This window comes from Convolutriloba macropyga, unplaced genomic scaffold (genome assembly GCF_964194025.1).
Source record: "Convolutriloba macropyga unplaced genomic scaffold, txConMacr16.3 SCAFFOLD_4508, whole genome shotgun sequence".
Taxonomy (NCBI): domain Eukaryota; kingdom Metazoa; phylum Xenacoelomorpha; order Acoela; family Convolutidae; genus Convolutriloba; species Convolutriloba macropyga.
In genome coordinates, this window is record NW_027449676.1 from 1 (window position 1) to 21,246 (window position 21,246).

At 53.4% G+C, this 21,246-nt stretch overlaps 4 protein-coding genes across 4 annotated transcripts; all 4 read right to left on the reverse strand.

The window, feature by feature from the left end:
* Positions 1-2,036: 2,036 nt before the first annotated feature.
* Positions 2,037-2,652, reverse strand: LOC142355232 (uncharacterized). Its single transcript, XM_075407459.1, has 3 exons — positions 2,504-2,652; positions 2,259-2,375; positions 2,037-2,154 (listed from the first exon to the last, which is right to left on the reverse strand). Exons 1-3 carry the CDS (start codon positions 2,573-2,575, stop codon positions 2,059-2,061), a joined length of 285 nt encoding a protein of 94 aa, XP_075263574.1. The 5' UTR covers positions 2,576-2,652; the 3' UTR covers positions 2,037-2,058.
* Positions 2,653-2,932: 280 nt separating this feature from the next.
* Positions 2,933-3,737, reverse strand: LOC142355234 (uncharacterized). Its single transcript, XM_075407461.1, has 2 exons — positions 3,330-3,737; positions 2,933-3,220 (listed from the first exon to the last, which is right to left on the reverse strand). Exons 1-2 carry the CDS (start codon positions 3,735-3,737, stop codon positions 2,933-2,935), a joined length of 696 nt encoding a protein of 231 aa, XP_075263576.1.
* A 3,177-nt stretch (positions 3,738-6,914) lies between these two features.
* LOC142355235 (uncharacterized) lies at positions 6,915-10,543 on the reverse strand. The gene is made up of 9 exons (XM_075407462.1): positions 10,412-10,543; positions 9,814-10,287; positions 9,373-9,665; positions 9,058-9,190; positions 8,863-8,961; positions 8,386-8,745; positions 7,831-8,082; positions 7,499-7,600; positions 6,915-7,052 (listed from the first exon to the last, which is right to left on the reverse strand). The coding sequence occupies exons 1-9, from the start codon at positions 10,541-10,543 to the stop codon at positions 6,915-6,917; spliced, it is 1,983 nt and encodes a 660-aa protein (XP_075263577.1).
* Positions 10,544-20,402: 9,859 nt separating this feature from the next.
* Positions 20,403-21,093, reverse strand: LOC142355233 (uncharacterized). The gene is made up of 2 exons (XM_075407460.1): positions 20,933-21,093; positions 20,403-20,756 (listed from the first exon to the last, which is right to left on the reverse strand). The coding sequence occupies exons 1-2, from the start codon at positions 21,091-21,093 to the stop codon at positions 20,459-20,461; spliced, it is 459 nt and encodes a 152-aa protein (XP_075263575.1). The 3' UTR covers positions 20,403-20,458.
* Between the last annotated feature and the right edge of the window lie 153 nt (positions 21,094-21,246).

The following is a 21,246-nucleotide window of genomic DNA, read 5'->3' on the forward strand; positions in this document are numbered from 1 at the left end:
ATGGCAAAATAGCCCTGGATACGCACCAGACTCTGCTAGCAGCGGCTGGTTAGAGGCCTCGCTTCCCATAGCTGACCGGTGCGTGATGCTGAAGCTAGTGCCTGTCCACGGTTTTGCCTCCAGGAACCGTGAGGAGCTGGCGCTTGAGACGATCGGGCTTCGCAGCTGGCGAAGAACGTACAACGCCCGTACGAGCCTTGTTTCGGTTGTTCGAACCTGTGCTTCCTTCTGCCGGTGCTGATCGCAGCGCGGAAGGACGACAATTCCTTCTTCAATGAGTCGGTGTCGGTAGGGCCACCAGGAGATGTGCTAGGATTGCAGGAACAGTTGGTACTGTAGCGTGCAACGTGCATCTCGTGGTGGGCCACTACATTAATTGGCTGACGTGCTATTTGGTTTTTTGAGCACCGTTTCACCGTTTGAGCTTGCGCAATTCTCGAACTGCATCCGTAGTCCGGAGTCCGGACCGTGCATGCATTATTGTTTGAGAACCTCAGGTACGACTATGAGTATGGGTAAGTACACCGCATAATAAAGCTCCTATCTATGCATATTTCCTATACATGTTGGGACGCGTGTGCATACTCGACCAGTGTATGCACAGCACCAGGTATACAGGAGATACATACCTACTGGGCGCCCAGTATGTATATAGATAGATAGTATACAGTCTATAGATAGGTACTTGTCGAGCATGCACATGTTGCACACCCGCCCGGTCCCAACATATATATATGTTACTCCTACTCGTACGAGTATACTCGTATGCTGGCTAGTACAGTATGTATAAAGTGGATAGAGACTTATAATAGAATACCTATAGCAGTTAATTAAGTGCGTATATGTCGCTAGTATGTTCGCGGTTCAGACATACTGAAAATTTTTAAGATAAATAAGGACCGATACACTACAGCAAGCGCCTGCCGCCTACAGTAGCAGTTTAGCACATCTACAAATAAGTGCGTTACAACAGGAGGGATCCTGGTTATAATAGTAATGTAACATTCTACACCGTGGGTGACAACTGACAGGTTCATTACAAACCAGAATATATCAATAGAACATTATTCTACCCAGTGGATAGGTACTGTAATAACAGCGCTAGCGATATATTACGGAAGGTTGGCGCTAGTCACATGTGAGATGAACTTCCCGGTCTACACAAGCTATTCAGTGCATGACCGACACCACAGCAGTTGTCTGTTCTGCCGCAGGGAGTGCTGGTAGAGCTTTTGCGTGTACCTGATGTGCGGACACCAGCAATAATAGAAGCGCCAGCAGAATATTCATGTGAGTGTGTGACCTGCGTGATCTGCAGAGGACTGCAAGACCAACTGTACAGGTTGGATTGCGGAGCAAGTGACTTCATGTATAGAGCATGACGCGCACACTCCTGCAGACCATGACTGGCAACGAGTGGGGCAGGAATCATTCGGACCTGATGAGAGTTCCTGCTTGGGCTGTATATGAACAAGTTGGTGCTTCCATTTGCTGCAGTTGCATGCAAGATTGACGCCACAACTGCAATAACGGGCAGCTGGTACGCACTGGGGATGATATGCCCCATAATAAGGCAGCCACTGAGCCCAGCGTAGCCCAGCCCCCCCCCCCCCCCCCCCCCCAACCCCCACCCTACCACACCCACCACCACCACCAAACATAGCTTCCAGTGTGGCACCCATGCTCCAGGCTTGTACATGCGGATGGCTGATGACTCTTTCAATCAGCTCATATTTGCCAGCTCGGAGGCTTGGGAGACGGTGGTGTGTGTGTGTGTGTGGGGGGGGGGGGGGGGGGGATAGGCATTCGACTTTTCAAAGTCGGCGCAGTGAATGGGAGGTGCAAAGACATTCTGCAAGGCTGCAGCAACACTGATGCAAGCCATAGGTATGCGAAGGGCTGAATTGCGAGGGAAAGTGATGGGAAGCTGTGTAAAGCGCGGAAATGATCCACTCACCAACTCTGTGGCTTGGACACTGCGACAGATTAAGTCCAGCAGTGGCCTGCCTAAATAAATTAGCACGAGCTAATCTTCTACTAGCTATGTTAAAGGCAACACTACTTTGTCGGGTGGCTTGTGATCTTTCCAAGGGGAGAGGTGATGCAGGCCATCCGCTGCGATCCTGCCGACTGCTGGTATGCCTCCAGCTCTTCCTGTGGGGTAGAGTAAATGGTTAAAAACTTCTATATTTGATGACATGGTTCACAACGATGCTGTGAGGAAATGACGGCAATTTCGATTCTTCCAACAGGCATACCTGATACGCCGTCTGGCTGGTAGCTAGGACTCCCTTTGCTGCGTCAAACACTGACAACCGGATCCCCTTGTTCGGCAAATTCTTCAGGGCGTTCGGCAGAAATCCACGATACAGACTCTGCGGCAACCCAATGCGGACAATCAGTGAGAGTGACGGTCACAAACGTCCGACCTGCACACCTGCAAACAGGCACAGCACATCCGAGATGTACTAACTGGCAAGGCGCCGGTCGTTATATACTGTACCTGAACGCCATGGGTCGAGATTTGGGTCTTCAAGTGGGTCATAAGGGGCACAGCATTAGCCTTTGTTTGCATTTGTATCTGCCGACGAACGGTGTCCAGGGGATAGCATACGCTTGTTGCCAACAGTGCGGCACAGAAGCCGCGGAAGAAGGCAGGGACCCGCAACAGTTGAGAGCAGAAGGTGCTGTCTCAATGTGGGCAACTGGAATGGAGGGAGCCGCTACTTCCTAGAGTTGTTAACGTAGTAGACAACACACCTTGTCGCTTGGAATGCTGTCGAAGGCCGCGAGCTCCAGCGCCAAGTAGGGGGCAATGCCTGGTCAGCCATGGAACGTTTAGTATCTCACCCGACAAAGGCAGAAACAGAGAGCTTATCACCAATCCTGAACAAGAAATGCATTGCTTGGGTCAGGGATAAAGTCATGCTGGTCACCTATCATGGATGTGCCGACGCCTCGGTAAAGGGCAGCCACCCCTCCTTCTTTGACCAGGACCCTCACAGCAGCTCCCATGCCATTCACGTTGGGAATCCACGGCAAGACGAAGACGGATAGAGTCCAACGGATACGTCATAAGAGTCGAGAACATGCCCGCACAGGCCCCCGCTGCCAGGCGCCGTGGCACAGACAATGGCTGGTCCTTGTCGGTGTGGAAAGCTCCCTTGAAGAACTCATATGAGTAAAGCTGAGCAGCCGCATAAGGGATGACTCTTGCCACCTGCAATCAGTGTTGAAATCTCAGTGACTGTGAATGAGCAAGGCTGACATGGAATGAGCTAGACGGTATGCATGTGATGTGTGGTCAGACAGATGGCGAAATTGCACACCTGTGGAATATTTCCCTTCCAATAGGCGAGGAACCCTTCCTCTCGTCCAATGGCTACCAGTGCCTTGAACAGGTTGCCTGACTTGGATGCGGCAGTGACCTGTGCTCCGGAGTAGCCACCCTGAACCTGGAGAAGAAGCTTGACTCGGTCCAGTGGGGCGGTGAGCGTCTTGCCGATGGCCCCAGCCATGGCCCCAGCTGTGAACAAAACAGCAGGGCGAGGCACCAAGTGCAGGAGAGCAACTGGTCTGTTTACAAGCAGCGTGGATGCAGGGACTGTTTCCGCTGGACCCGTCGACCCTAACCCTTTCTTATCTTTTGTCGATAACGATGTTGAGGCGAACCTCGCAGAGACAAGAGGTTTCTGGATAGTCGGTTCGTCCTGGTTCTGGCGGCGCCCCCAAACCATGGTGTCGGCAATTGAGAGAAGCGGAAAGAGTTGTGGGTACTGACTTCGGAACCGACTTGTGCGCTGAAAGAGGAGTGCCGTTCCGCTTTTCAGCTCGGAGCTCAAGGAGGGCACGAAAATGGAGGGACGGTGAATAGTTTGGATCAGAAACCCCGGGAAATGATGCGTGTGCCGTGGACGGTCGGTGGATATACTTTGAGAGAGCCGAGTTTGCCGCAACTACGCCTTGCATTGATGGCGACAATGAATGGCCGGCGGCGTTCATGATCCTCGCCCTATTCATATGAAGTTTCGGCCCCCGGCACCGCCGCACGTGACAGTAATGACACATATACCCGATACCGTATACGCGAGTATTGTATTGAGACAAGGGTTTGGATGTTTGGATATCGCTCCACAAAAACCATGCTGCCACGTCCACAATGGTACATACCTGCTATCCACGTCAGAATGTACCATGTGCAACACCTGATCGTCGATCCATTGCTCTTTTCTTTTTCCACCCCCGGGAGATCCATTGCTCTATTATAAGACTACTATACTCGTACTCGTACTGTACCAATATTACCAGGAGGAAGCCCAGCTAGCTAGGGATAGGACTAGCTAGTACTAAGAGTTAAGAGTAGTACTGACACGCGAGTCCAGTTCAGTGATCCAGTTTTTACACCCAAGGTATACGGTATCAAGGTATAAATAACTGGATGATAGGCCCATCTATTAGAAAGTGGGAAGTCTAAGTCTGCAGGGGTCGCACTACTACGAAGTACGAGTACTCGTAGCATTAATCGGGCGGGCAGTTTTTTCCCCAACCCATGTTTTAATTATTATGCTCGACCCGCCCGGCCTAGGTAGGTACCTACCTACCCACTCTCTAGTGCCTTGGCGGAATGTGTGTACCAGTACACGTACCACACGTTTTTGTGGTACCGCGAAAGGTACTAGTCAGTTGAGTCAGTGCTTGTATTTTGCATGGAACGGAACTAGATCAGGGGGACCGGGCCAATGTTTGAATAGAAAAGTGTAAACTAAAATAGAACGCCGCGCGATCATCTGCGATGCTCGCGACTGAGTGGGTCGAGTTGCCGATCATACAGCGGATCGCCAGCCCCCCCGCCGTGAAATAGTTCGTTTGATAGAGAGGGTTCGCTGCGGAACGGGGGAGGCTGTGGTTGGGGGCCTAGAGGGCGGCTAGTTTTGCTCCGCAGGCCCATGGGGTCCGCGAACCGGCAGTGTTTACGGGATGCTTGCCGGGGCAACGTACGCGAGATAAAGTACAGGGGACCTTCGTGCCCGACGGGAGGGAGGGGAGCATCGGCTCTCGCTGCGGCAGTATCGGCAGCCGTCGTAGGCCACCCCGCGAGTCGAATGGATCAATATACACCCATAGATAAATCCTCAGCAGGTTCAGGGGTGGGGTGGTGCAGGGAAGGGCTTTCCGATAGCGATTAGGTGCCGCCATCGAGTGCACCTCGTGTTCCGAACTGGGGGGCCTGCCATGCCCCCAGTTCCTAACACCAGGTGCAAGCGATGGCACCGACCTGCACACTTTCTGCACCTCCCTACGTGTCTATTGCATGCATCGGTACCGATATGCAGCCTATTTTCGATCGAATAGGGCTCTAGAAGCCGATACAGTGGCGGGCAGTGCCATCTGCACGGCCATGCTCGCTGCAATTGTCGTTACCGGTGATCTTTTGTGAACGGGCGAACCCACCCCTCCATAGTCAAACTGAGGACACCCTAGAGGGGACCTAGGGAGGGCCTCTAAAGGGTCACTAGGTCGGTTGGTCGGGTACTATACCTGTGTTGGACAGGTTCAGGTCCAGTGCTTTTGTGGTGCACGTACCACCCCAGTGGTACATGTACCCGAATTCTGCCAAGGCACTAGAGAGTACGTAGTACGAATCCCCACAAATTGGGCATGCATGTCTAGCTACTCGTAGTAGGAGATACTCGTAGCGATACCAGCCAGGATGTAGGTAGGACGTAGGGTAGGTTACTGTACCCGTCCCCGGTGCCTCTAATGCTATCATGTATCACCTGCCGGCCTACGTATGACGTATCCACCCGGGCACGTTCAACCGGCGTAGGTAGGTACCTTATTAGGTAGGGTAGGTCCCCTCCGGGCTCCGAATTCCAATCTATCGAAATTTTCGATCATGATTAGATCATAGAGTACTAGTACACGTACTACCAGGTACTACTATTATCCCTACTATGAACTACGAGCACGAGTACGAAGTTTGCAAGACGTACGCGCGCGTGGGATCGAAAAAACAACCCTCTAGACCTAGTAGATCCGGAACCCAAATTCAGGCCCTTATAATCATCCGGTGACCGGTACCTAGCGCTATACCCTACCGCGCTCTCGATCGACATCCAGTCTGCATCTCGATGATGCGGTCCGGCTGTCGCGCGGGTCCGAATTCACCGACACGGTCGTCCGCGGCGTGTCTCGGAACAGATCCAGGGTTTGCAGCCAGCGCAGTGAGTCACTTCAGGCATGTTTTAAAAAGCATAGCCAGTACGGTTCTCCTCCTGCAATTAGCTCCCGCACGACAACGTGTCCCAGTGCGACAGTGACGAGAATTCACGTGACTGCGTGAGACCATCCTTGCAAGGCACCGCTGGCTGCTAGCGAGTTACATTTCCCCTAGCGGCATCGCGCAGTTCTGCTCAAGTGGGACAAGTACGTTTCGCACCAGCTGTTGCCCGTTGCAAGCTCATACAGGAAGGGAAAATGGGCGCTTTCATGCTCGCCAAGTGGGGCATCTTGAAAGACCCCTTCTCCGCCCTGACGTTCTACTCCGTGATGATGGTTATCGCGCCATTTGTTGGTTTCTTCGCCACAGCGACTGGATACCTGGACCCTCTCATAGGCCTGTTCTACACGATACCTGAACCCTGGGAAGGGAGGGGCCTCACAAGCTTCGTTGCTGCTATAATTTCGGTGGGATGTGTTGTGGCTTCGTTCATCGTCCACGCCTTCAATGATGATGCTGAGGTGGAGATAAGGAAAACCCGGAAGAAAAAGAACTGAACAGATGCATACTTGTGCTGTGGAGCTCCCTGCCTCCCCGATCTGTGATTGGTTTCAATGCAGCTGGAGCAGCCTGCAGGAGGGATAGCAACCAACGAGGTATTTCGGAGTTCAGAGTTCGCTGTCATACCTACAGTTCAGCTGAGAATGCTAAGCTTATCCCATGAACTTATGGACGTGGTGATCCTTATGAGGTTCCCGTCCAGGACTCCCCCAGCATCTGACAGAACTGGCTGCGTGCTGCTGCACTCAGGCATCAGGAAAGAAATATATTGCTGCAAAGGGCGGTTGATAAATACGTTCACCTCTGGCTTCCCCACGCAGAGCCATAGCGCCTTTGTGGGACCACACATTGGCCGTTCTAGGCTGTAATGACAGAGGGAATTTCGTTATTCAGTTACATCGGCCGGGCCTGTAGCCTCCACTGGTGTGCATGGAACGTGCGCCATGGGACTGCGCCAGCAGCAAGCAGATTATGGAGGGCACAGTGCAGTCTGGGACGGATGCTCGAGAAGCCCACTTTTCGCCCTTCAGAGTGAGAAGGGACGTCCGGACTCCTCTCACTGTCCCATGCGGGACAGCTCGTCGCGAAGTTCGGCGAGGACTCTGCAAATTGTCGCCTGTGTGTTAGAGACAGAGCACTGCTCGAGACTGGCAGAAGGTGGCAGGGGTGTAGCACATATCATGCAGGGGGGAGGTGGCCTAGGCGGGTATCACGAACCTGTGGGGTGAAGCCTCGAACGGCCTTCACCAGGTCCTCTGGCGTTGAAGCCCCCATGATTTGGGACGCCATTCGCAGAGCATCCGAGCTCAATGCCTCTACCTGTTAGCAACAAACGGTTGGTGAGGTCCTGAAGAATCGCCGCTGACCAGCTCCGGGCAAATTAGGCCGCAGGTGACGTCAGCGTCACATTCAGGACTCGGCAGCACCAAGACTACATAGACTGCAGGCGATCAGTGTGTCATGCATGGGTACTGCTTCGAGATGTTGAATCACAGAAAGATATTGTGGCTGACGACTGGCAAGATCTACACCGTTGCTTCCCTGCCTACCTGGCATATGAGAGTTTTGATGAGCTCAGGCGTAGGGTCGGAGGTGTCCACCATAAGTGCTCTGATAAAGCTGTGTGCCTCTGCCTGGGAATCCATCCCTCCCGCGGCGCCGCTGCGGGCCTTTACCGCACGGCCTGAGCGGGCTGGAGTGGCGCTTGCAGCTGCCTCTGCTACTGCCAGGGCCTCGGCACGCTCGTTGCGATCGTAGTACCACTGAGTGACCGCATATCTCAGGCGGCGAGTCGGAAGGACCTGCTCGAGCATCAAATCGTGCAAGGTAAGTTAAGCCCTGAGCCCACAACTGACAACCGCGAGTCAAGAGGGATTTTTTGGGGGGGGGGGGCCGGGGGGGGGGGGGGGGGGGGCAGTAAAGGTCACTGGCCATTTCCAGAGACTGCATTAGCGGGCAACAGAGTCAAGTCTGAAACTGCCTGTTCGTTGTCTCTGCTACTGGACTCCTTCATACCACTTCTGCCAACAAATTAGTGCCCCATTCTCTCGGTATTGTGTATGGTGGCCGTAGGTGGGAGAGAAAGCTACAATGTAGCGACTCACCTCATGCAAGACTCGATCTGAGTAAAACATTGCAAGCCGTCCAGCTATGGGTGGCAGTTCCACTGGCTCCACACCTCCACCCCGGCTTAGTGTTTGCGCTGCAGTGGTGATCAAGGACCCCTCCACCTGGCCGGTCTTCAGAGGCCAGAGCTTCAGGGCACCACCCATCTCTGGCGTCCAGCCAGTGTTGAGGTAGAGAAGCACAGTGAGGCAACGCCCGTCCCGCGCAGTGTTGTCGATATGCTTCTGGAACCTTCCTGACGGTGGAGGATATATTGACAGCATCGCATCACTATGCTCGCTGACATGTGCAAGCCGTGGCACGCGCCGTGGCAACAAATTCATGACGAGAGTATCCATCTGCAATCAGGGAGCAACGGTTTTTAACGATCGGTTGAGATTCGGCCATATCATTGTCCATGCATGGCTAGGCTTGCATAGATTGCAGACATTTTCATGTCAGCTGCAGCGACATACCCGCCGCATTGCACGGTGAAGTGTGTGGCAACTGTTAGATATCATCGTGGCAAAGTTCATCCACAAGATACTGTCACCACGGACGTCGTCTCTGGCGACCTGAAGCGCATCAGACGTGTCTCAGAAAGAACAGGGCAGAGCCCATGGTCGCAGCAAAGTACGGGCTGCACCTTGCGTATACATACGAGCACATACCTGAGCGCCTGCCTGTGCCTCCTTGCCAACCCAGATCTCTCCTGGCTCGAAGAAGTCATGCAGTGGGCCAGTTTCGGCAAGGATGCGCTTTACCACTTCTGGAGAGAGGAAATCGTCGACATAGCCAAAACCCCTACACATCACAGGCGCTTTCATCGTTCCAGCAACACTTGCTCCGATGAGTGATACACTCTTGAAACACACTCTGGCCAGCGCAATCATCGCAGTGTAGCGCAATGAGGAAGCGCAACAGCTGCCATTGGTGGCCATATCACACCTGTGACGCAGCACAAGGATCACGCAGGAGGCCTATACCTTGATAGCAGCTGCTCTGCAAGGGAGTCAGCAGTGGCCTCGAGATCTTCCAGACCATGAATTTGTTCATTCAAATCCGGCTGCAGCTGATGGCTTGGCGCTGCTTGCTTGGCTTTGTTCTTCCCCTTTTTCTTTTTTCCTTTCGCTGATTTTTGAGATTTGGCTGCAGATGCACATTTGATCTGATCCTCAGGCAGCGGGCTGCGGCTGACTATGTCGCCTGTTGAGACACCACTGTCTACTGGCCTCCCCCCTTTCAAGTCCGTGCCAAAGGTGCCGCGTGCCGGAAGAGACTAAAATGGAGGCAGTGCAAACATCCCATGACGTCAGACGCTATTAACGGTCAGTGCTGATCACCGTGATAGCTACTCTTATGTCACTGAGCTACGCTACTCATACTGAAGCGGCACAAGGCACTATGCGTGGGCGACCATGCTGTACCTGCAGGAAGGAGGCGGCTGTTGCATGTTGACCCTCTGGCAACGTGGAGTCTGGTGGACATGACGTCTCTTGCCCTGAGGGCTGAGCATCTCTGCTCCTGTGAGTGCCAGGTGCCGGGGACGAGACCTCTTCTGCCGAGACGGGGTTAGGGATGTTGCATGACATGTTGCTGTTCTGCGAGGATGCAGGTGCTGAAGATGCACTGCCATTGCAGGAAGCGCTGGCTGTGACTTGCCCACCTGCTCCTGGAGGGATTGATAGCGGATGCTGGGAACCTTCGTCATCGCCGCTGTGCTCGCCTGTCACGTATCTCAGCTCCGCCCAGGAGACAGTTAAAGTCGACCTCTTCCTACTGAACTTCACCAGTAGCTCATCATCGCCGAGACCTTCAGGCAGCTGATGCGTAATGCTCTTTGCTGTTGTCCCTGCAAGAGATATCTCAAGAACCGCTGTTGCGGATACCTCCACGATCACCTGGACACAACAGTTGCAACGCACGGATTAGGAACGGCTGATTCTCCATAGTTCACCACAAGGGATCTCCCAGCGCCATCCCGCATGAGAGATCAAGATATGCCATCTGCCGGAGGCTTGTTACCTGATCGCTTGTAGTTCCTTGCGGCAATGGCCCCACAATGAGCTGCATCCTGTCATCATCACGAGTCACTTTGTACTGCAGGCTCTCTCCCATGTCGGCTGAACTGCCCCCCTTCACTGCATTCACAGTCATTGTCTTGCTGTTCCCTCGGGTCGTATTTTTCCCTCCCGGTTACCTGGATCACAACCCGACTGCTAAATAGCCCGGGAAACCGACGAGCGGTGCGCAAAATGGACCAGCCGAGCTCGTAAACAAATCGCAACACTGCCTGATGGCTGATACAGCATGTAGTTAGGGTGCCGTGAATGTCAAGAATACAAGCAAGTCAGCCAGCTACATAGGTTGCGACCACAGCTTGAAGTTGGCGAGCTAACGTCGAGAGCTGCGCGGCACATGCGCGGCTCGCCGCGGTTTTTCCGCGATCAGGTTGCCCGACGTACGTGTCCCCAACTGACACCGTTACACCGTTACACCCGCGAGATACCTGACCGTTACACAGTTCAATTGATGAATGTCCGTGACCAGTCCAGGTCAGTCGCCGACAACTAATCGGTGACTAGTGTACTCTTTGGCCTTATTAGGCCACGTATTATATGCATCGTTACTACTATAGGTTCTCCGCATAGGGTACCTATACCACGGCCTATATATACCTGCCCTAGCCCCTACGAGTACTGCAAAGCGGCCGGCATTTCACTCCTCAGGATATATCGATCGCTTCGTCCGTAGGGTGGGTACCCTACGTTGTGCTAGGTACCTACTGACTACTGAGGGCTGCCTGTTGCATGCCTCTCTAGACGCTCTAATGTACCTTTCGTCACCGTTCTTTCTACGCGCACACGTACTCTGTTGCTTTCCTCAACGTACCAAAAATGACTAAAACCCTCCGTGGGACCTGGCGGGGAGGTGAAGCAACGGTGGCCCCCCTCGGGGGGGGGGGGGGGGGGGCGGATTGGGGGATTATCTCTATTCTTAGATGTATCTCCCTACCAACTTGGTAATCTAGACAGTTCTGCTCAAGTGCCCAGCATTCTCAAGTCCCCACTATTAGACTACTGGCTGTCCTGTTGTCGTGCCGCGCTCAGCGGCTTCAAAGCGCAGAAGCACACCATCTGCCGTCCTGTCAAATTGCCATATGGCGGCTGGAGCTCAGCAAAATTCCATCTGCATGCCTTCTGCTCCCTTGGCCCCGCGCAGCGCAGAGAACCAAAACCACAGCACCTTGCCCTCCCCTTTTCATCCCACTCATGCCCTGTGAAGCGGAGAGCCCAAAATTAGCTCCGTTTCCCCCATACTTGACGCGCTTGGTGGACAACTCAAAGTGACCCATTTTCCTTCCCGTCGTCCCCTTGGCTGTCTGTTTGTCTGTCTGTCTGTCTAGCTGGCTGGCTGTGCAGCTCTCTCACACTCTCTTCATGGCTTCCCTTGTCAAGCTCTCATTCCCTCCCTCTCTCTTACCGTCTCTGTCTCTCTGTGTGCCTATGTACCATCATCTATCAGTTCAACATTGTCCACGTCGCTCTCCCTCTGCTTCAGGCCTGCCATTCGTACCTACCTCTCGTATGAAGACAAAGCTGGATGGTCTACAATCCAAAACATGGTTCTATTCATTCGCAATGTACTGTCACCCTGCTCTCCATACAGTGTTGAACAATGTCAGGTTTTTCCCACCGCTAGTTGACTGTTATGCTTTCCAGTATGGGGCAGCCACAGCACCGGGAAGGGCAGCGCGGCAGAAGAACAACAGCCCTATGGCAGGCAGAAAGAGTTGCGCTGCGGCAGTCCGGCAGGCAAAACATGGTGGGGGGGAGGGCAACATGACGGGCCGCAGCAGCAGGCCTGATGGGGCAGCATCGCCTGGGAGTGGTACGAGTAGCAATGAAAGCAGCACGGCAGTCCGGGAGGCAGATCAAAGCGCCGGGTAGCACCAGCATCCTAACGAGGCAGCGACAGAAAGCAGCCTGATGAGCTGGGAGAGCACAGCATTCAGGCACCAGCACTCCCTCACTTTCACCCATGCAGCTGCCCCTCTGACCGGTACCTGGAGCTTGCCGCCCTCTGCTCTGTCTCGGCCTCCAGATGGAGTAGAAACCATGGTGTAATGATGATGACGACTTCAAACTCATTGCTTGCAGCAGGCGTCCCGTGCCGCTCCCTCACAATCTGTGGAGCAGGAGAGAAGAGGGCCACCAATACACCAACTGCCCAGAACTCCGCTCATATATTCTACATGTGGGTGCCGTCACATGCAGCGTCGGGGATACCCATGGAAAGCTGTGCCAAAAGGCCTGAGAGATTTGCCACCCACGTCAGTGCAGGCAATTTTTTAAGGGATATAAATAAATGTAGTCTACAATCACAATCTCGGCTTGGCGGATACGATACCATAGCTCCCACTGAACCTGAGCCCATTCACACAAACCGGATCTGGTGTGCCTGCATTGCTCTATGCAGTGGTACAGCACCAGCTATGGCTACAATGAGTCATAGCCGGGCGACGAGCCGGGGGGTACTTCGCGGCCCAGTTCCAACATCCAGGCGTCTGCATGGCCCACCAAGGCCGAGCGGATCATGCCTGCTGCCCGCGAGCCCACGCGCTCGTCCAATCCCTCTGACCTGCGGCTAGCATGATCAGAGATTTTCTGACGCATGACGCAGTGGCCATCAGGCACCCGTGGAAGCACCCCCTCCTCCACAGCAGCGGCAACGGCCTCCTTCACTTGATTGCAGGGCCAGTTGTCGCGAGTGTACGCGAACTTCAGCACCTTCATGCCGAGATTGCGTGCTGCCAGCTCCCCTGTCAGGCAGCACCGTAGCACCGTGGCTCTTGAGTTCGGCTGGAATATGCAACATGATGATGCGTGTGGGACCGTGACACGATGGCTGCCAAGGAGTCATGCATTGGGCTCAGGGTGTCTGCCATACCTTTCCTAAGGTCGTCAGCGCCGCTGAATTCGCGGTATTTTGTTCGCTGTACCCACATTTCGTTGGTTTCAGAGGCGTTGGTGAACTTGAAAAAATCAGCCATGAAAGACTTCCGGAATGCAGCTTGCTTCATGGGTGGCAGGTTCAGCTGAGCCAGCTTGTTTGCCAGGTTTAACTCTGCGGCACTGACTTCTCTGGCCAGCCAATTCATCCGCTCAATCGTGACCACCACCTGAATGGTCAGCGCATACTCGTCACACTCTGCAATGGCAACAGCCGGCCAGGACTGTATGATTCCATGATGCATGTTGGCACTCAGCAATCTTTGCAGAATGGGATGTGCGATTAGAGCCAGGAAAAAGGGGAAGGTTTGTGACAGTACCTTTACACCCATCTTTTGAGCGAACTGCATGATACCCTCAGGTGCATGGAGTCCATCAGGTGCGCTCCAAAGATGCATTGGCTTCAGGTGGAGATAGTACGGAAGTGCAGTCTTTGTGCCAGTAGTCAGACACCTGCCGGAGCGAAAAACACCCAGACGATTCAGACTTGACCCAGCAGGGCAAGCTTGACAGGGGGCAGTGCGAGCGGTGGTGGGTCAGACAAAAGGAGTGCACGTTCACGCATCTTCCATACCTCATCCAGTTCTGCCGTGTTGGAGGAGTCTGAAGGAACGGCTCTTTCGGGGCCACTGTCATGCGGAGACTTGGATCGCAGAGAGGGGTAATTCCGACGCTGGCATTGATCCAGTGCTCCATAGAGGTGGCAAAGGTGGTGGTGCCGCAACGCCCCGGCGCCCAGATCATTATTCCTCTCCTGCTGGTAACCGGGGTCTGGCGCTGCAGCAACGGGGGGATCTGTGGTGCAGTAGATTCCGTGACTGTGGCTGCTGCGGCCCTATTCGTGGAGGCACTGTATGCCACTGTCTGGGTGGTTTTGCCAGTGCCACTTTCATATGTGATCGTCACTCTGTGGCCCGGGGTTTTTGGCAAGGCAATCTGCAGAGAACCCTCCTCAGAAACCGGAGTGGCAGATCCTGCAGAGTAGGTGGCATCTGCACTGGTAGGAACACTTGGACTGCCTTTGAGATGCAGCCATATGCCCACCATCCCCACGACAACTAAGACATTGAACATGCATTGCGAAGTGATAGGCCTTTGCAGCATGCCGCTGCGGCTGGTGTCCATTTGGCCTGGAGGATCAGAGCCTGTTCGAGTTGTGGGACGACTGGTCCTGCGTCTGGCAGAAGAGGAAACACCACGTGGAGTGACAACAGTCAGGGACGATCGCTTGGGCTGATCATATAGTTTGGCATCGGCCCTTGGGTGGGTGTGATACAAGCACAAGACTGACCGAGCAAAGCAAAATCTCAAAACCGTAAGCTTTCCGGGGCGTCATAGCTGTGCCGGGATCGGACATGCAAAGCAATGAGAGCGATGAGAGATGCAAGCCGATGGAAATCTGTATCTACGCCTTTAAGTGCCGACAGGCTGCCCGCGAGGCCTTGCAGGGGAGGGACAGACAGAACGGCGCCCCGAGGGTTTCACAATTTCACCATACCATCCAACCGACCTAGAGTGCTTTTGGACGTTGTAAGCAGCCTGGCAGAATTCAATCGGATCGAGCAAATCTCGAGGTACGATTAGTATCGGCACGCGGGATTGGCCGCGCTCCCGAGATTAGGGACAGGGCCTGCCGATAGGGGGCGTGGCGGTCAGCCAAACCCACGGGCCATCCCGCCTGGGTCTGCCATGGGTGCCTTACCTACCTGTTAACGGTCAGGTCCTTCCGGCGATTTGCTGCGAGGACCTCTTGAGTCCAGGGCGCTAGCGCAGATTCGGGACTGTGGCGACACACCTTTCCGCACTCCAGATCGACCTGGTGCCTACGATTCCAGCCAAGGAACAGCGATTCACTCTTCGGAATGGTTCCGAGAGCGGACCCGCTGAGGCTGAGATAGGCGACTCGATGTGGTCTTTGCTGTGGTGATTGTTCAACGTGCCGGCCTTTCTTCCCCGATTGTTCAACGTTCCGGCCGGAGACATCTGACGCGGAGTGTCCATTTCTGCACATATGTATGGGCCATGCAGGGGTTTTTCGACCCACCTTCTCCCGGGGGTGAAAAAAAAGGGCCATGCGGCATGCACACGTGAAAGTCGCGCTCTGTATAAGGATAGGTATATAGTATCCCTAGTACTAGTACTACCTACAGAGACAGTAGCCACATCTGCATACTCGTACTTGTACTAGTACTAGGTAGCTGTACGATCCAGCAATGCTAGCAATGGTAGTTACCTAGGTACCTGCTACTGTGGTAGTTACCAAGGTACTTGAAGGTAGGGTAGCCTACCCTACCTACGAGTACCGGTTCCTGCTATTGCAACATTAGGCCTACTCTAGAGGTAGCGAAAGTTCCGGCCGGGCCGGCCGGCCACCTAATGGTAGTTAGCTATACAGCCGAAAACTACGGCGTAGTCCTCAATTGTAATATTACCATTTACCCGTCTAGCTTCCTGTGTGTAGGTGGTGCTAACGTAACGTCTACGTACATATAAGGATCCATACGCGCTATATACGCGCGCTGAACCGTACGGTGACTATATCGTACGTCTGGGTGTGCCAGGGCTTCGATCCGCCCACATGTGCACGATCAGGCCGGCCACACTCTAGCCAGGTAGGTCTCGTAGGTCTCGTAGGTAGGAGATACTCTAGGTAGGTAGGTCTCGTAGAGTACGAGTAGGAGATACTCTACGTACCGACGGCCTGAATTCGAGTAGCTTCGCGAGTACGTACACCGTACAGCAGCTACCCTGTGTACGTTACATCAGGTATCGCTAGGGTACATCAAGACGTACGCTTTAGGCGATCAGCTCGAACCCCAGCGGCCAGCCATGCTCGGTTGTTAACCACTGCAGCTAATCTATGTATAGCTAACTAGTTGCTAAGGTTTGACATCGATCGATGAAATTTACATGTATGGTTTCCAAACACGCTGGCCAGTAAGCCAAAGACAAATGATACAGCCATATATATACATAGCTGTACTCCACGACATGATGTGCTGGTGACAGTGGGATTTCTGTGAAAGATTGGTTACGTCATGGGCTGCAGGTTGCACTTCAACCATTCGGGACATGCCGCCACTTGACTGCACTCTGTGAATCCCCAGAGAATCTTGCCGCCCGCCGTGTAGCTACGGGATGCACAAGAAAATGAAACGGTTTCGGGCACTAGCTGCGAAGCAGCTGTAGCTTGATCATTAGCCAGCTTCATCAACTGCAGTTTGGATTATGGACATCCCCTAACCAGTTCAAGAACTACTACCTCAGTTGAGGACCAATAATCAAGATAACATGGCGGCATGGCTGAGGACCTGCTGCTGTGATCTGACATAGTTAGCTAGCACCTCTTATTAGACTCGAGTGCAGTTGAAAGTTGGCAGCTCTTTGTATAACTGGACATTTGACATTTCACTTACAAAGATTGCTGCAGGGGCCAAACTGGCCACACCATTAAAGGATGTACATTTTATTTCGTCCGCGACGGCGACCTCCAATCAAGAACTAAAACGTAATACAATAAAGAATTGTAAGAGTATATTTGAGCTGTGGGCTGTTCATGACGATTATTCTGCTTCGCCTGTCCAATGCAGCTCCGGTGCAGAATGTCTCATCCTAATACGTCTCCGTTCCCGCCAAAGAATGAAAATCCCCCCCCCCCCATCCCTGCAAGACCGCTGCATGGTATGGTGTCCATATCTGCGTGCTTTCTCTCTAGATGCTCCGAACAAGATCCTGAACACCAGCGCTCTTGCAGTAGAACGAGACAGACTCTAGATGATCCGCCGAGAACTCCTTCTTCTTCTCTACCAGCTCAGCATACACTGCCTTGAATAGATCGTGTGACCAGAACTTCATCTTTCCAAAGGCCAGTGTGATCTTGGCTAGGTTCTCTGGTGTGTAAGAAGCGTGGTCTTTTGCCACCCTGGCCGCAATTTCCTGAAACAGCTCTTTGTCCTCGATGTTAAGCTCCGAGAACGACCAAGCGATGTCTGCCAGTTGTGCAGGGCTAAACTCGCTTATGCGCTCGCTCACCTCCCGAGAAATATCGAACATCAGCCCAGGAGATCGAAACTTAGTCCGGGCTGCGCTCCACGAGACCTTGTAGATCTGCTCCGCGGAGTACTCCTTGGCCCGACTGCGGACATGAGTGGCAATGCCGTGGTAGAGCTCTGGGGCTGGTAGCCTGAGCTTACCGAAGGCCCACGCAATGACTGACAGCTCGGAAGGCGAGTACAGCTCCGAAAATGTCGAAACCTCTCCTGCAATGGCCTGGAACAGCTCCGGCTGCTTGATGTGGAGACTCCCATACGCCCAGGTCAAGGCCTCCACCTGGTTTTCAGATAGCTCAGACACCATTGGCATGGCCCTGACTGCCAGGTTCTGGAACAAGTTCACGGGCTTGTCATTGGCCACAGCGTATGACCAGACGGTATCAACAATGTGATCGATGCTCCATGAAGTCAACTCGCTTCCTCTCCTTGCAAGAATTTTGAACGCCGGCCTTGCCGAAACGCCCATAGTCGCGAATGCCCGGGCAGCAGCGGCGATGGACCCGCTGGCGTATTCCTTTGAATGATTCAGGATATGTAGGGCTAGCGTCTCGTACAGAGCGGGATACGAGAATCGAAGTTCTGCGAAGTTGAGAACCATCGACGGGAAGCCATCGACGGAGAATTCCTCCGACCAGGTCACAGCGCGCTTGGCCAAGACAGTCAGAGCCTGCTTGGCTACTTCGCTCTCGTGCCAATTTACCCCTCCACTCTTCAACAGTGTGAGTGCCACGCTCGCCGCATACGGATTTAGGTCATTCTGACGCTCGACAATAAGAGAGGACAAATCGACCCATCCTCTGCTTTTCCACATTTCCTTCGTGAGAGAACGTTGGCCAATGGTTTGGTCGGCGGTCGTTCCACCTGCCTGTGGCAGCGGAGCGCGAACCTCCTGCTCTCCAGTGGTCGGAAGAACGCTGGCTTCGGCATTGGTCTGCGTCCATGCGGCGAGAAGTATGAGAATGAGCCCGATTGAAGCGCGCTCCCGGATCATTGTGTGCATCAACGAGGTTCAGTCTAACTGTTCCTGTCTGTAACCCAGAGTTGGCTGCAGCGCAACGACTACAACAGAGGACTTCTTTCGAGTGCGAAGCTCACAGTGGTCTCTGATGTGCGGGACAGAAATCCGACTATTGCCTTCAGTGATTCCTCCACCTCGGGATTTTGTTGGTTACTTTGCCAAGGACAACGATGTAAGAAGGTTAAAGCCTTCCGAATTGCGCAACATGCGTGACCGCGTTGTGGCGAGCTCGCAACGAGTAGAGATACTCTTACTACTATTAAAGATATTGTCTCCCACTGGCATAAAACACAGTTAAAACATCATCAGAAAAGAAACGCTATGCTACTAGCTAGAGTACCTGTACTACAGTATCTCGGCCTAGTACAGGTACTCTGGACCGGGGTCCAGGGGCGCCGGGGCGGGAACTTGCGTGCGAAGGTCGCGGACTCCTTGTCAGTTGTCTCTCATCTCTGGCTTGAGCTCGCCAGAAATTGAGCGATTTAATTACTGTGGCCCAGGCCTACGAAGTACGATTTACCAGGTTGGTAAGACTTAATGTGGATCAACGGTAAAGCCTCAGAAGTCCGACCGGCAACGGGCGACCGCACGTGTGTGGACTATTATTATTATATGGATCGAAATGTATTCTTTAAAAGCCTGTCTATTAATTGCGATGTTTTTTTGGATAAATATCAAATATTTTGCTTGCACTCCGAAATCCGAGTCACAATATATATTGGTTATTAATAATAATTTTGATCTTTCATGTTCAGCTATATAATATATGATCGTCTCCGCTGTTTGGACTTTCGATAGTACGTACACTACATAATACATTATTATGGAGTTTTTTATATCTTCCAGAATATTTGCTACTTCCCATGAGGTTCCCTGTTACCGGCCGGGTTCTTCGTTATGAGTTGGTTTTCTAAATCTCCGAGACATACAATTTGTTGACTGTTGTGGTTAAAACTTATTAAAAGATGGGTATCTCCGAGGAGTATCCTTAGGTACCGTACGTGCCTGCCGCCTGGCGAACTTGGCCCCCCACGCACCGCGGTCCGCGGTCTGACTGCTGACAGAACCAGTAATCGATGTCAGGTTTAACGTACCATAGTATGCTTGGAACGAATCGTGTTTACTGATCATATTTTTGATATCTACTCCTACCAAACGAATATTTTTAAGTAAAGTGGGTATTACTGATTACATTTAACAGAAAGCTACAGATTCGGTTTTACTACGAGAACGAGTAAGGAGTACCCCCCCCCCCCCCCCCCCCCCCCCCACTACCGCGTGACATAGTAATTTTCTGATTGTGAGCTGTTGTGAGGTCTTTTTTTTCCGATTGCATGAGGTATGTATTACACGACGCTACGTACACGACGCTACGTGTAACTTATTTATGGGTTACAAGCTCCTGATGCGAACCGCAGTAGCAGGGGCCCGCCGCCGGGAGGGAGTGGTGGAGTGCTAGCCATTACCTACCGTAGTGTACAATTTGGGCTGCCCAGCTACCCTCATGTAACCTTCCCATGCTCGGTTTAAATGCCATGCACACAGTCACACACATGCCACGGGCGGAGAGACATCATAGACCTCGCGCTTCTGCAAGGCTCCGTTTAACCACGGCTGTCTGATCCATTTAATGGCAGTCTAGCCAGGAACAGTGACTGGAGACATCAACAGCGACACCAGTGCCACCGCAACAAACTTTGCTGATCTACAGATCCCCAAGGGGGGCAGGTCACACACACACACACACACACACACACACACACACGCACGCACACACACACACACACACACACACACACATACACACCGCGCCGTGCACCAAGTCAAAAATGAACAGCAGCCGCTGATATGTATTCACAAAACTTAAAAAATGAGGCATGGGGATCAGGTGGCGGTGTGAACCACAGCAGATTGCACAATGGCCAACCGTGGCATCAAGACAATTGCCGGTCTGCAGCTGGACGAGGGGGAGCTCCTCACCGAGCGGTCCTCACAAAGCTGATGCATGGGGACCCGTGCGGTGTTCCCTCATCCACATCAGCAGCTTCCTGCTCATTTTGGGGGCTTGAGCAGGGCAGCGGCCATCCCTGCGTCTGTGGTTACGGCGCCGCAGCAGACTGGGGGGGTCGACAGCACTGCGCAGGTTGCTCTCCTCCTCGGCCTGCACGTTTCTAGTAGACAGCATCGCACTGCTGATGTGAAAGCCCCTCTTCTCGCTGTCCTTCATGGCTTCCTCCGCACCGAATGAGCGCACCGCCATGACGTCTTCAAACACAGCGAAGTCACGCCTGCGGTACGGTACCAATGGTTGGGGGTAATAAGAACCTGGGACATGGCTATGGCAAAGACCAAGTCCGGTGGAGGGGACAGACAGACAGGGCAGACGGACCGGACGCCAGGGCAGGTGTCGGACGCCAACAGAGAGGAGAGGATTTAAGTTACGAGGGAAGCGGCTTTTTCACACCTTGCACTGGTCTGTGCCTGGCGGACGGCCAGAAGGCACTCGGCTGCAGGAGGGACACGGGCGGCAGTTCCGCTCTTGTTTTTCTTGCCGGGGACCCAAGGCCGCTGCGGCTTCGTCGCAGCGCTCAGTTGGCTCAGAGTCTTCGAGGCAGCATGGGCCATCCCTGTTTGGGCGATGTCTACTGGGGTGCAGCCCTGCATGGAGCGCGCAGAGTGCCTTGAGTAACGGTAGGGGAATAGGTGCAAGTTTGAAGAGGCTGGCAACGTGAGGCGTGAGCCCCTCCGAGGGGAGACGCCCGGATCAACGGATGGCAA